At 32.2% G+C, this 15,158-nt stretch overlaps 1 protein-coding gene across 8 annotated transcripts in view; it reads right to left on the reverse strand.

Annotated features, from left to right (window-relative positions):
* The window catches only part of Lrrk (Leucine-rich repeat kinase), a 297,360-nt gene that overhangs the window by 58,355 nt on the left and 223,847 nt on the right, over window positions 1-15,158 (reverse strand). For all 8 annotated transcript variants that reach the window (XR_013032330.1, XR_013032331.1, XM_076517601.1 and 5 more), the window contains 2 exons: window positions 14,229-14,425; window positions 6,888-7,996 (listed from right to left, as the gene is read on the reverse strand). Coding sequence is in view for 6 of the 8 variants with exons in the window: in XM_076517601.1 (XP_076373716.1) it covers window positions 6,888-7,996; window positions 14,229-14,425 (1,306 nt within the window). In the remaining 2 variants the exon portion in view is untranslated. The remainder of the gene's footprint in view (window positions 1-6,887; window positions 7,997-14,228; window positions 14,426-15,158) is intronic.

The raw sequence follows: 15,158 nt of genomic DNA on the forward strand, positions 1-15,158 counted from the left end.
GTTTTATTGTGAAAAAAAATTGATAAAATTATCTGAACAAAATGTGCACATACTGTAACAGGTTAGTGTGTGCATTAACATAGATGGAGAGTATTACAAGACAGTTACTTTCAAGGGCAATTGCATTGAATATGAATGACTGGAGCAAGCAAGCAAGAAATCAGAATAATGTTTACATGGGCAAAGAAGAAACTCTGGTGGTCAAGTATTAGCTATAAATGGCAGTGGAAGTAAGTATGTTTTGGAACTAGAGTATATCTGGCCCTCCATATAAGATCACTGCTCTGACTAGTAGATACCAACTTCCTTCTGATAAGTTACACTAGATACACTAGATGTGAATGGAGAAGCAGATTTATGGCTGTTTCTAGATGTCCTCCACAGAATGTATGTACTCATATCTAACTTCAGTTATGGCACTGTCACCCCTAGGGAGAGTTTCAGTCAATTCCATCTGTGTATCCAGTGAAATGGCATCCTGTGGAAGTTATCTGATGATGACCAGATCTGACATAGAAAAAGTGGGCTGTACAAGTGTATGCAGTGAAGAGAATAACTACCTCTGTACACACAAACAATGTTCCATGGCTTATGTGTCTTGATGTCATTTAATGAGGTTACAGAAACCATACAAGAAATACACTATTTTCTGTTCAGAAAGAAAGCAGTGCTTGCTCAGACAATTAAATGTACAAGAAGGGAAAAATACCAGGTTTTATTTAGTAATTATGGGCAATTGGTTATTCAGCTTTGTGCTGCAAATATCTTAAGTGTGATAAGCAAACTAAAAGTTATGCATGCTGAAGTTAGTACTAGTGTTTTGTTCATTGCACTATTGAAAAAAAATCACACACAACGTTATTTTCAATACTACTTGAATGGTTTTGAAATTTTACCAAAAATTAAAATAGAAGAAAGTGAAATTTATTTTAAAAATGTCAAACTAAATCTGAAAAACAAATCTGCTGATTGGTTGCTATGGATGTGTACCAATGGGTTGGTGTCTTGGATATAAAGTTCTAAAACACTTTAGATCTGAAATCCAATTATTTACAACTCAAGCTAAATGATGAGAACAGACTTAAGGCAGTGTTTAGCCTGAGGAATATCTTGCATGAGTTTAGTGTCAATCCATTCAGCCTATGAAACTGTCTGCTATTTTTGAGTGGTGAAGAGAGATTACACTGAAGAGGCTGAAATAACAAAGAAGTCTACTTCAATGATGTTTCAGTGTTTGTTCCCCATTGTGATGTATGCAGAGATCTTGAAAATTTGATATTTCAGCAGACAAACAAAGCAGGCATGAAACTTAATCCAATAAAATATATGCACAGAAGTGAGATTTCTCAGTCATATGACACTATGTAACACAAATTTTGTTCATGAATAGTATGTGTTATTTCATAATTGCTTATGTTGTAAAAGTATAGAAAATGGACATTATTCCCTTCAAACTTTGCCTTCATGACCTGAATAATGAAATTTAGAAATTAACCTATTTTCTATGTAAAAATGAGCAAATTTGCACATTTTTGTTTACATAAGATCTGAATAAAACAACATATGAATCAAGATTTATTTATTTATTTATACTGAAGTTATACAAAAATGAACAAAAATGTTTGGAAGTGAATAGTTTTACAAGATTTGAAACTGTAATGTAAATCACTTTCATGTATCAGCTCCCAAATATTGTCTACCATCATGTTTTCGTAATGCGCTCCTTGGTAGCGGCGTTTCAAGTCCAGTATGTCTTGGTGGAAGCACTCGACTTGCTCCTCTGAGTATGCTCCCATGTTCTCCTTGAATTTATCAAGATGAATGTCAAGGACATGGACTTTCAGTGACATCCTGCAGCCCACTTTGCCATAGTTCTTCACCAGAGCCTCAACTAGTTCCACATAATTTTCAGCCTTGTGATTGCCCAAGAACCCCTGAATCACTGCGACAAAGCTGCCCCAAGCTTTTTTTTTTCCTTCCTACTGTGCACTTCAGGATCTTCTTTATTTGTGGTCCAACAAAGACACCAGCTTTTACCTTTGCCTCAGACAGCTTATGGAAGAAGTCTCGAAGGTACTTGAAGGCTGCAGACTCCTTATCAAGAGCTGTAACAAATTGTTACATAAGACTCAATTTTAAGTGCAATAGTGGAAACAACACCTTCTGGAGGTCCACTAGTGGCTCACACTTGACATTGTGCTTCCCTACACAGAACTCGGTCCATTGTGGCCATTGCTTCCTGTTAAAGTGTGCTGCAGTGTCCCTGCTATCCCAAAGTAAAAAATAACAGGGAAACTTGGTAAAGCCTCCTTGGAGACCCATCAGGAATGCCACCATTTTGAAGTCTCTGATAACCTCCCAGCCATACTCATCATACTTCAAGGCTTATTAGCAAGGTCTTGACATTGTTGTATTCCTTTTTGAGGTGCACCAAAAGATATTTAAATTTTAAAATGTCTAAAATTTCTATAATATAAAATCTTACTACTCAGGCATGCAAAAATTGTCTGTCTTACCTTCTACAGTTTTTTTGCATTGCATGCAGGTAAAATGAGGTGCCCAGGATTTGTCTTGATCCCTGACAGGCATGCTATAATATGCCTTGTAGGCTTCACACGTTTTAGGAGATGCTGTCACAGAGTATTTTTTCACTCTTGTCTTGATAAATTGGCCACATACACAGCAGAATGCATCAGGAGAATGCTTGCAGCTACTTGATGCCATCTCTGATAAAATCAGGTCTATGTGTTCATTTTAGGCAGCTAGAACTAAACTGAAGTGGCGAGCCCCTGTATATATATATTACTATGGAAAGTTCTAAAAATTCTAAAAGGTACTTGAAAATTCTTGTAAGTTCAAGAAAATTCTCTATAAGCACTGAATCTCCTGAAATGTTCTGGAAAATGGGTAAATTTGAAAATTTCATAACCCAGGTCACAAAAGCAAAGTTTAAAGAGAAAAATAAGTGTTTTCCATTTACTTTAGGCATAAGCAATTAGAAAATAATACTTTCTGCCCAGGAACAAGAAAAAGTAAAAATTTTGTTTCATTGGGTAATAGGTATAGTTGGTGTCTACAGATTCTACTAAAATAGAAATAGTAAAGAAATAGCCTCACCCGAGCAAGAAGTTTGCAGTTTCCTTGGTTTAGAGTTGCCTTATCAACAGAATTATTGTGTACTTTAACTAAAATTGGAATGTACTTTGGATGAAGCAAGAAATATTAACAAACATTTTCATCCCTAAAGCCTTCTTTAATGGAGATGCCTATGCTAGCATAGTTTTGAATTCCTATCGGACAATTATGTCTATGGTACTACAGACACAGCAGTTTTATCACAGTTTCAGAATGGAATAGAACATATAATCCTGTACATTAGTAATACACTCATGACTCCCTCAAATGCAGAAACTGTATAACAGAGAAATAATTTTGATTTATAATCTACATAAAGTATTATCAATCATACTTGGATAGCAGGAGGACCACTGTCTAAATAGATCATAGTCTGTTAAAATGGCAAATGACCATTAAAAATATAGAAATGTTGATAGCACACTGAATAACAAAAATTGTTAAATGTGACTTTCTCATTAAAACAATGACTAATTATCTTGGCACATGGTGATATTATGTCTATTTTATGTGCTTATTCTGGATACTGTGTGTGGGAGTTGAAACAAATTACATCCTATTAACATCAAGTCATGTAGTAGGTAGTTCAACTAATAGATAAATTATACAATCAATCATCTTGCTGCAAGCTCAGAAGATTACACCAATCTTGTGATCTTAAAGTGACCATTAGAGTTTCCATATCATAGCCTTTAACATGTTTTTTGTATATTCACAAAATATAGCAAGATTTTAATAAATATTAAAAATCTTTTGTACTCACAGAAATTAATCTGAATTACACATTTTTACTAAGACTTTTTCTATGAATATATTGTCAGAGTAGACTACTCTGAGTGCAAAGTGATTTTCATGGTAAGATTAAAAATACTTTACCTCACCCCACAATTGTCAAATTTTATTTGTGAAATCTTTAAAACCTTCTAAAGAAATAGTGAACCTTTTTTCAGTGAAACTTTCAATTTTCTATATCTTTATACATATTCTGTCAATTCTACTAACCTTGTAAACAACACACACACACAAATAAATCTATGCAGGATGAACTGCACTACACTTCAGAAACATCTCAGCCTCACTTCTGTCCAGAAAGCAAGCAATACTATTCAGATTATTAAATATACAAGAAGGAGAAGTAAAAAGTTTTATTTAGTAATTATGAGTGATTGGCTATCCAACTTTATGCTGCAAATATCATAAGTGTGGTAAGCAAACTAAAAGTAATGCAGTAAGTTAGTACTAGTGTTTTGTCCATTGCACCACTTAAAATAATTATACACAACTTTCTTTTCAGCAGTATTTGAATAGTTTTGGAATTTTACTAAAAAGTAAAATAGAAGAAAGTAAATATTATTTTTAAATCATCAAACTAAATATGAAAAATATTAAAGTCTCTCCCTGTATTGTACAATATAAAGTCATTTCTGTCAATAAAGGGTACTGAAATACTCTCTCTTCCATATGACATAAGGAATAATGAACTAGATCTAGCATCATATAATTACACACTTTAAAAAGGTCCACAGCTATGTTTGAATATCGACAGTTATGTGTAAATGGAAAGAAACAATAGCCTAAAGTATAACAACCAAGATAACCATGATTTTACTGGTGAATGTTTACAACAAAATTAGAAATGCCAAACATATGGTAATGATTCACTGCTTAAGCCAGTACTATTTTTGTAGACTGTAGTGAGATTTCTTGATACTACAAATTATTTAGATTTTATAGTAGGAACACTTTTTTTTTTTTAAGCAGCAAAGCATAAGTATTATTAATTAATTTACATTTAATGAAAGATTTGTATTAGGTCTACTCTATCTTTAATCCCTCATTTATATCTTAGTCCCTTAGGGATTTTAAAGAATAAACAGTAATATTATACAAGCCACACTGTTCTGGCATATTCATTGTCAGGCAACATGTTTCACTCAATCCACAGATCATTTTAAAAGTCCCTAAGAGAATACATATGGAACACAGCATTAAAAACATACTAGGCCTACTACTTGTGTGTAATGACAAGTAATTGAATGGAAATTATTTAAGATATTTAAAGACTGAGCAAAGAAGAGAAAAAAAAATATATATTAAATTATTTGTATAGGTGCTAAGATTCATATAGGTCAAAATAATATGAAGTAAAACAAGACTAAAGAAACATCAAAATGCTATAAGAAAAAGTCAACTCTGTATTATGCAGCATAAAGTAATTTCTGTAAATTGGTATGACAGATCAAGAAATATAGTATTCTGGAAAAAAATGTCCCTATGAATGTTAGTCATTACATTCATTTCCTCTCTTTGAAAAATAAACAAAATGATATTGTAGTATACTGACATTCCTGATAATAGTAGCAACTCTTTCCAAAACTAGTTGACTCATGTTTTATTTAACCTCTTGGTTCCTGATGAATTCTTTAAACTTCTTTCTGTGTATGACAAAGTGTTACTGCATTATAATTAAAATTTAATTAAATCACTTTACTATCAATGTATTTTAATTAAATTAGCATTATTATGTATGATATAATTCAAAGTTTTATATTATCCGAGTTTTATTCCTTTATTTCAAAAGAAACCTCTGAAGTAATAATTAAAACTTTGTAGTCATGCAATGCACTTGTGGTTAAAAATAGCTTAGCTTGCATTTCTTCAATTTCAATTCTTTTTCCTCTGATGTTTATGTATAATGTCTATTGACAGAAAACTATGGGCACAAGACAATTACCCAACACAAGTTTAAAATTCCACTCAGAGACTTTGAAAGAGGAAGCTATCAATTTTTCTCCCCATCTGACAATAGCCATGCCCATTATCTAAAGCTAAAAGGGAATTCACAAGCAATAGTTTAGACTTTGAAGCCTGTGTTTACAACCAATAAACAGAGCTCATTTTAAACTATAATATGTCAATGATTGTCATAAAACTCGCATGCATTATTCATTCTCAAACATATCATACCACAAAAGTACTGTTGGAAGTATTTCAACCATAAACACTTTTTTTTCTCACCTTATATTTATTAGTTACATGGATAGTAAAATTATATTTAGCTCTTGCTTTTACATTTTTGTTAAGTATGTGTTATTTGTGTTTTAAAATTTGAATCTAAATGATTTAATATTTTTAATAGCAAAACCCAAAATTTGACACATGGATCAACATAAATAACTAACAGTAATAAACAGGAAAGGAAAATAAAATATTAAAAATAAGCTAAGTGAAAAGGTAAAGAAGAGAAATTATGCATCTGACCAAAAGAATGTATTTTAAGATTATCTGATAGAGTTAAAAAGATATGTATACATTTCCATTTTCCATTTCTTAATTTTAAATATTTCATTGCACTGTACATTGGTGATAATACCTACAATGAGAAATAAAACAGAGAAAATGAAAAATAAGATATAATAATTTACCTTAAAATGCTTTTGACATTTGCTTTGGAGATTCTAGAGTTTATGTAAATGAAATTTGAAAACTGTGAAGTAAACAAAAGTATTTTTATACATAATTTTGTTCTATAAACACAACTACAAATGTTTTATGAAAGTTAGCAAATAAGAATACACTCACAAAAAAAAAAAAAAAATTGTAACAGCCTCACTGACTCTGATCAACCAAGGTAAGGTTTTCTAAAAACCAGTTACAAGAAAAAAGGATTTTTGAATGACGTACCTAATCTAGATTTGGCCAGATATAGTTTTCTCACAACTAAACTTGTAACACAAAAATATTAAACTGACCTAGAACTATTACTCTCTGGTCCAACTCCACTGTCATGAGAAGCTGTACTACCTCTAGAACCCACATGCCATTGTATCAGTCCTGGTGAGTATTGGGAAGGTATACCCTGTTCTGAACCTTGACTGCTGACATTCCAAGAGCTAGCTCTGTCCATACACGAGGATCCAGCAACATTGCAAAAGTGGTCAACAAACTGCCAAGATTCTTTGTTATAGAGAGTGTCTAGCACAGAAAAAGTGGCAGCATCTCCACTATGGTCCAAATAGTGCTTGAAATGACCTACAAAACACTGAGTGCAAGGAATTACTCTGGTCACAAGAAATCTTCCTTCTGAGGTATGGACAAACCTAGTGCCCAAAGTAGGGTACCAGTCTTCTAACAGTGTATCAATGTGGTCAACAGCAAAAGCTAGGATCTTTGCAACATGTTCCTGACTAGGCTCAAGCAGCAATTCTCTATGATAGCTTTCTTGTTTCTGTTGAATAATCACATTCTGATTGGGAAGAAGAATTTCCAGAATAGATGAATTGCTCAGCTCTACATCTGTCCAATTTCCTTCAATTTGAAGCATGAATTTCATCTGGGAATAGTCATAGGGAGCACTTGATAAGTGTGGTAGGATCTCTTTCATTCGAAACAAAGTAGTATCCATGTACCTTAGTTCCATGCCTGTCTGCCAGCACACCCACTCAGCTCTTCTGCTAAATACAGAGGCCAGCTGGGGATCCATTTTTATGTCTTTTGGTAGAGAAAAGTAAGATCGAACAATATCTACAATATAATCATCCCCCAGTATACGTGTGATTAGTCTTGGCCAAAATCCACTAGGAAAATATGACATAAGAAAAAGTCTTTGAATTACTTGGTTGTAATTGGTCTTATAAGTTATCACAGAAGAAAAATGCTGAGATGAAACATTCAGTTGATCAACTGTTGCTGGTTGCTTAGGCTCTCCAACATTTTCTGTGCTTATGACAGAAGACACATGGAGGCTTTGTGGTCTTTTATCAAAGTTTGATTTTAGGTTATGAGAAATATCAATAACACTAGGAGGTTTTGGAGGGGCATACATTTTTCTCAGAGACCAACTCTTTGAACGAACAGGAATCTTGAAAAATAAGAAAAGAAGCAGATATAAGACATATAAGTATGAATTTCAAATATAAATAAATAAACAAAAGTTATCTGTCAAGGAACAAATAAATTTATTTACTTTGCCAAACTAATAAAAACAGTTGTGGATGTATATAAAATATTTTTAAAGCTGTTATGAATCACTGGAATATTTTAACCATTTATAGTTCATTTACACAGATAAAACAGTTATAATAACAAGAAGGTACCCTACTTATTTAGTTGTCAATAGATATGCTTTATCTGCAGTTAATCAGAAAGTTCAACAGTAGCATGTTTAAGGGTATTCTTACAATGTGATAAAAGTTTAATTTTACATTACTTCCTTTCTCAAGATCCCTTCATTATGTGAACTTAGATAGCAAATCTGGAAATAGCAAAACTGAGAAACACTAAATCTTTTCTATTTTTATACTAAAAAAGCAGTTCCTTTGTATAAGGTATCAGGTATAAAACGAAATGCTATATGATTTTGCAAAATTGATTAAGAGCATTCATCTTTGACAAAGAATTCAAAGATGTCTCATGACATAATACTATTGAGAATGGTGACAAAACTTTGGCATAAAAACTGCTAACATTTATATTTAAATCTTAAAAACAACACTATCCTAAACTGTAAAATTCCTTGTGAAAAATGGTTTATTTTGATGTAAAAGTACACCTGACTATAAGACAGAGTTTGCAGCCAAAGAGAGAGAGAAGCTCAGAAGGTCTGAACATGTCACAGGTGGATGACTTCCATTGGTTAGGTGTTTTCCCTGCAAATGAGAAAGCAGGCACCTACATGTAAAAACCATAATCCATGAGGTAGTGAACCTGAGGTCTTGTCAAGCTGTACAATGAGCTTTCATGCACAGCTTGGTGCTCTGTTAACTTAAACCATGAACAAATTATTCATCAGGAAATCAAATACTTACTTGATCAAGAATATTTAGAGCAGTTACTGAAGTAATTCATGAAGGAACTAATAGTAATCTGTATAGACTACAAGTGTACTTGACAGTATGTAATGGGGGTACACACAAACACACACAAAGATAGATAGATATATATATAGAAACATAAATATATATCTTATATGGTCACACATGCATTTGTGAATATTACATAAAGTCATTCATGTTTTATAACACAAATGAATAAATTACATAAAAAAACAAATGCAAAGAGTCACACAAGCTTAAATATAGAAATAAATGAGTTTGAGTTAAATTGTGATAACTGACCTGAAGTGTATATAAATATGCAGTTTACTTTCTAATTTCCTTAACTCGCTTGCTACAGATAGGTTAAATTGCATGTAACACAACCTTTACAGTTAAATTCCAAAATTAATTAACCAACTTTATTAATAACATACACAAATAAACTTGGCATCAAATTATAGTTAATAAATGAAGTTTATTGTTATATAAGATTGAATTAATTATTTCTAAAATGATATATTTAAATAAATCTTACCTTCTACATACATCAAATTCGTAACATTTGTTCTCAAAGTTTTGCCCATTCTCTAATTTATTAATTAATTCTCTTTGAAGTATGAGAGTTTGAGGTAAACAATAATTATTTGATATTATATTACAGATGTTACTATGACAAAGTCTAATTTTTTTAGATTTTTAATTATTTACTTTACAGAGACATAAACCACAAATCCTGGCCCACTCATCAGACCCACCTGTTGCATCTTCTATTTCACAAATTGCCAATAATTTCCTGCAAAATTTTCTATTATGCCATTTATATCCAACACAAAGACAGCATTGTAACCTATCAAATGATGTACTATATTATAGACTATTATCTTTATTCTTTTTAGCTTCAAAGTTTCTCTTGTATTGTTCAGATAAAAATGCTTAGGAAATTATTTAAGGCTCTTACTCATGTATTGTGTTCTAAGGTGCATTATTTTAGTAAATATTTAGTGCACTAGTAACAACAGTAAATTTTTAAGCTAAAAATTCAATAGTGGCCAACATAAAAAAATCAAGTGTTCAAAGGTAAGTACAATATTCCTTGTTTTTTAAGTATATTTTTTTACCTATTTTTATAAAAGTAACTAAAATGTAAAAGTAAAAAAAAAAGTATGAAACTTGTAAATGGAAAAAAGACCATACAAAAAAGCCAATAAATGTACTGGCAAAGACAAATATTCAAAGACAATGAATGGTAGATGTTGACTTACCCACACCTTCGTGCTGAAATACAGTTACAACAGAAAGTGTTTGTACCCCTGAGACGTGAGTAGTTTTTAACTCATAACCTAAAAAGTATCACGATTAGGATAATGAAGGTGTGGTATATTATAAATATCATACTAAAACACATCTACATAAATTTTTATGTAAATTGAATGACATATAACCTGTTTATAACAAATAACCAAACATAGGAGAGGCAGAAAGTGTTCGTGCGTCTACTTTAATGGTCAGTTGTGTAGCCTTTCAGGTGAATTTCTTGGTGCAATCTCTCCTCATAGCCCTCCATGATCGTTTGACAGTACTTGACTGGTATTTTCTTCCACTCTTCTTTACAGAAGGCCTCCAACTCTTGCATGTTTCACGGATGACGCTGATGAACCCTGGTCTTCAACTCATGCCAAACGTTTTCAATTGGGTTGAGATCGGGTGACTGCGATGGCCACTCCAGAATGCTTATATGGTTCCTCTGCAACCAGGATTGCACATATGTCGATGTGTGCTTAGGGTCATTATCGTGCTGGAAGATCCAACGAAGCCCAAGCCGCAAGTTCCGAGCATCATTCTTGATATAAGTGACTAATATATCAACGTCCTTTTCTTTTTCATGATTCCGTTAACGCGGTGAAGGCTGCCTATACCAGAAGAGCTGAAGGAACCCCATAGCGTGATCGAGCCACCTCCGTGTTTAACTGTAGGGACGGTGTTCTTTGGAAGATTTTGTTTCCCCTTCTTACGGAAAATATTGCGAACATCATTGTGGTCGAAAAGCTCGATTTTAGTCTCGTCTGACCAAAGAATACTCTTCCAATAGGTAAAGGGTTTATCTACATGCTTTCTTGCATACCTCAATTGTGCTTCTAAATAAACTGGCTTTAAATATGGAGTTCTACAAGAACGGCATGCTTTGAACCCAGAAGAGCGTAACATGTTCGTAACTGTAGAGGTGCTTACTTCAACCCCACTTTCTGTATGTCATTACGTGTTAAACGAGGGTTCCTACTAACTACTCTGAGAACCTTCCTCTTGGTTCTCTCTAGAATTTTGGTCGGGCGTCTGAAACGAGGGAGGTTAGCAGTTAATCCTGTTAGCTTAAACTTGGCAATTATGTTTTGAACAGTAGATTTCGGCACAGTAGGTTGTGTAGCAATACCAGAAAGAGACACACAAGCTTTGTATTTTACAATAATTTGTTTTTTTAAATCACTAGACAGTTGTTTCCTGTTCGCCATGATGACCAAGCAGATAATGACGGAGACAGAGCTAAATTGCCAGAAGTACATTTTTTGCTGGCTAAATTCCAATAATTATGAACCCAGTGTCTGGTTCTGGAATGGTATAATGTCATTTATTCACCAAACTAAACAAAACTGTTACGGTAATATCAGTTTTTTCACACGTTCTGAACTGTACAAACACTTTCTGCTACTCCTAGTTTTGTTTATTTGTTTATAAATAGTTTATTTGTCATTTAATTTACATAAAAATGTATGTAGATGTGTATTAGTATAATATTTATAATATACTATACTTCTATTAGCCTAATCGTGATACTTTTTAAGTTATGAGCAAAAAAAAAAACTACTCGGGAAGCAGGGGTACGAACACTTTCTGTCATAACTGTAGGTATTGTCTATGTAAATACCAGAAAAAAGGGTAATCTAGATTTATTTCATATTTTTTTAAGGTGGTAACAAGATTGGTCAAATCAACAGTCTGCATAGAGTTAGAGAAGAGAAAATAACAGATAAAATATAAAGTTAAAAAGAAAAAAAAAGTTCATTTCTATTTAGGAGGCTTTACAAATGAAGGTTAAAAATTTTCAAATGAATAAAAGTATTTTTAATTCTAACATGATAATCATTTTATAATTAGAGGAGTTAGGAGGGAGAAGAATGAGGCTGAGTTGGAGAATATGAATGTCTTTGAGATGCTTTTAAGGACAACAGAAGGCAACATGGTCACAAATTGTTTGTTGAAGGAAAACTCGTGGAAGCTTATGGATTGGTAATCCTCAGTTTATGTGTTCTATTGGCAATATAGTGTGTAAGAACAAGTGAAACCTACTAGTGTGTCACTTTATCTAGCACCTTATATCAAATTCCATATAAGTGTGCTTTATAATTCACTTTAATTTATTCATTCAGTTGAGCTTTTGAGCAATTAGAATGCACCAACTTTACTTTGGAATATATAATTTTGTAAAGAGAACTGAATTCTGGATGCTGCTGGCTATCTTATTCTTAAACAAGTCAACAGTTATTACCTGATTGATAATTTTTTCTTGAATTATGTTTTATTGCTTAATTGACCACTGCTTTGAATGAAGACGCTAATATACAGATGTCAATATTAAATACACAAACACCTATTGTGATTTACAGTGCTTTAATTTTATTTCAATTTTATTTTGATAATACTCATTTTGTTTATCAAAACATCATAATATATTTTCATTGGCCAAATGATTACAGCTGCATGAATAAGTTGACATATTCTGTAAGAAAATGACCAGTTACAAAGTGATACTACTGTAAGAGAAATAACATAGGGTTTCTTGTTAAATTGGAGCCTTGGTTCTCCTTCAATTCTACTTGATTTTCAAAGAGATTTTCTAAGCAGAAAAAAAGCAGCACTGATCCAGGACAGATGATTATACCTTTATCTGTATTTTTTTTTCTGTTTGATGTCTGTTCTTTACAAACATTTTAAAGATATAAATCAATACAGTGTCATACATCCTGTATTGCTAATTTAACAAGTATATGCTAGTATAATGGAATAAAGAAAGATTTTGTATTTAATGTCATTCATAAAAAAAGTTAACTTAAAATCATAAGCATACGTTCTTTGCTTGTCATTAATTATTCACATGAAATTTTTCCATTCAGTTAAATCACTTATTATTTAAACACATTATCAATTTAACAATTTCTTTTATAACCCTGATGGTAAAATGCTAAGGAACTGAATATTAGTTTAATCCAATAGTTTTTAAGAAATAAAAACCCTGTAACCTGAGCACTTTCAAAAGGTGGACCTTTCTTCTTTAGGGGCAAACTGAAGTTTTAGGTATCCTTTTCTGTGCATGTCACAAGTTTTCATCTTAGTACATTCAAAATTTAATTAATCAACATTGTTATCAATGTACATGTCAAAAAAATTAGCATTATAAAATATAATTCATAGATTCATATTATCTAATTTTTAGTTCCATTCTTTCAAAATAAACCTTTAAAAAAACATTTAAACTTTGATTTGGTTTTAATGTGGTGTATGAGCATTAAAAATTCTTAGTTTTTAATTCCTACAACTTGTATAGTACTAGAACTAAACTTTACATCTAATGTCTGTATGTAAAAATGGCTGGTTTGGGTTGAGAAAATATTTTTATGTAGAGGAGAAAACAATATTTCGACCTTCTTCGGTCATTGTCATCACTGATTATCTAATGTCTAGACACAAACTAAGTTTATTGTGCTGTTCAGACATTCTTGTTTCAAATTTCTTAAGGTCAATTCTTAGAAACAAGAAACAATTTTCCAACCCTAGACAAAAGCCTCACCAACATTCCATACCTGGACTTGAGTTTTACAAGATAAATATATTTGTTTGATATAGCTATTTATAACCAACTGAATGTTGGAAGAGCTAATTTTAAACAAAACTCTCCCAATCGTTATTTTAAAATTGGTGCACAATATTTGTTATTGAGAATAAAACTACTGATACAAATATTTGCTGTTTTGTCCTCAATATCACTTACAGTTGTTTCTTACCAGAGATATATATTAGTTAGATGGGCACTTGAATTATATTTAGGTTTCACTTTTATATTTTAGTTAATTATGTGTTATTTATGTTTTAAAATGCATATCTGAAAGATCTAATAACTGTTCGAAAACAGAGCCATCTTGTGTTATCAGATTCAGAGCTAAACAGAAAAAAACTAAAAAAGTAGTAGGTGCACCACCACCATTGCTAAACTAAGAGAACCTTTACCCTGATGTCGCAGCCTGGAATACCATGACATAAGTGTTCTTCCATAGGTAACAAAGATGGAATGAGCAGAGTTCTACTGTCCCAGGTTAGTGCCACTTCAAACTTGTTTAGCAAGTTTAAAATGTATGTCTGAGCATCTGATGGAGCACACTGGGAAGACTTAAAAACATGCTTCAAATCTTCCGTTTTCATTATACCTAAAACATACAAATGTATTTGTTATTTGTAAATAAAAAGAAAATGAATAAGAGCACTTTTATTATGTGAAATAATATATATCAGCCATATCCAAGGGAAGTTTAAAAAATACATTAAAAAATATGATATGTAGATTAAATTATTTTAAAATTCAATTAAACAAAAGTCATACATATGATACCTTAATATGAAATACATAAACCAAAAATAAGATTACTTTTTTGTTTTTTTTTTCAATTTTTGTGCAAAGCTACACAAGAGCTATCTGTGCTAGCCATCCCTAATTTAGCAGGATAAGAATACAAAGAAGGAAGCTAGTCATTGCCATTCACCACCAACTATTGGGCTACTTGCTCTTTTACCAACAACTAGTGGAATTGACTGTCACATTATAATGCTTCCATGGCTGAGAAGGCAAGCACATCTTGGAGTGATCTTGCAATCCTCAGATTGTGAGTTGAGCTCCCTAACCACTTGGCCATACTGAGCCAATTAATTTCTTAAAACGATAACCCTAACAATAAAGAGACGAGTTAAATCATTATTCACTTTATTTATACTTCTTGCACAGTCTCTTCCTGTATGAGGTAATGCAACTATTCATTTGAACTTTTAACATTTTTACATTTAGAATATGCATACAAAACCATGAAGTTCGTTTGGAATTAAGCAGCAAGCTACAAGTTTCTAACAGTATGAGCCTGCTGACATACTGCTGTTCCACTGGGGGCA

The sequence above is a fragment of the Tachypleus tridentatus genome, chromosome 8 (genome assembly GCF_004210375.1).
Source record: "Tachypleus tridentatus isolate NWPU-2018 chromosome 8, ASM421037v1, whole genome shotgun sequence".
NCBI classification, from domain to species: Eukaryota; Metazoa; Arthropoda; class Merostomata; order Xiphosura; family Limulidae; genus Tachypleus; species Tachypleus tridentatus.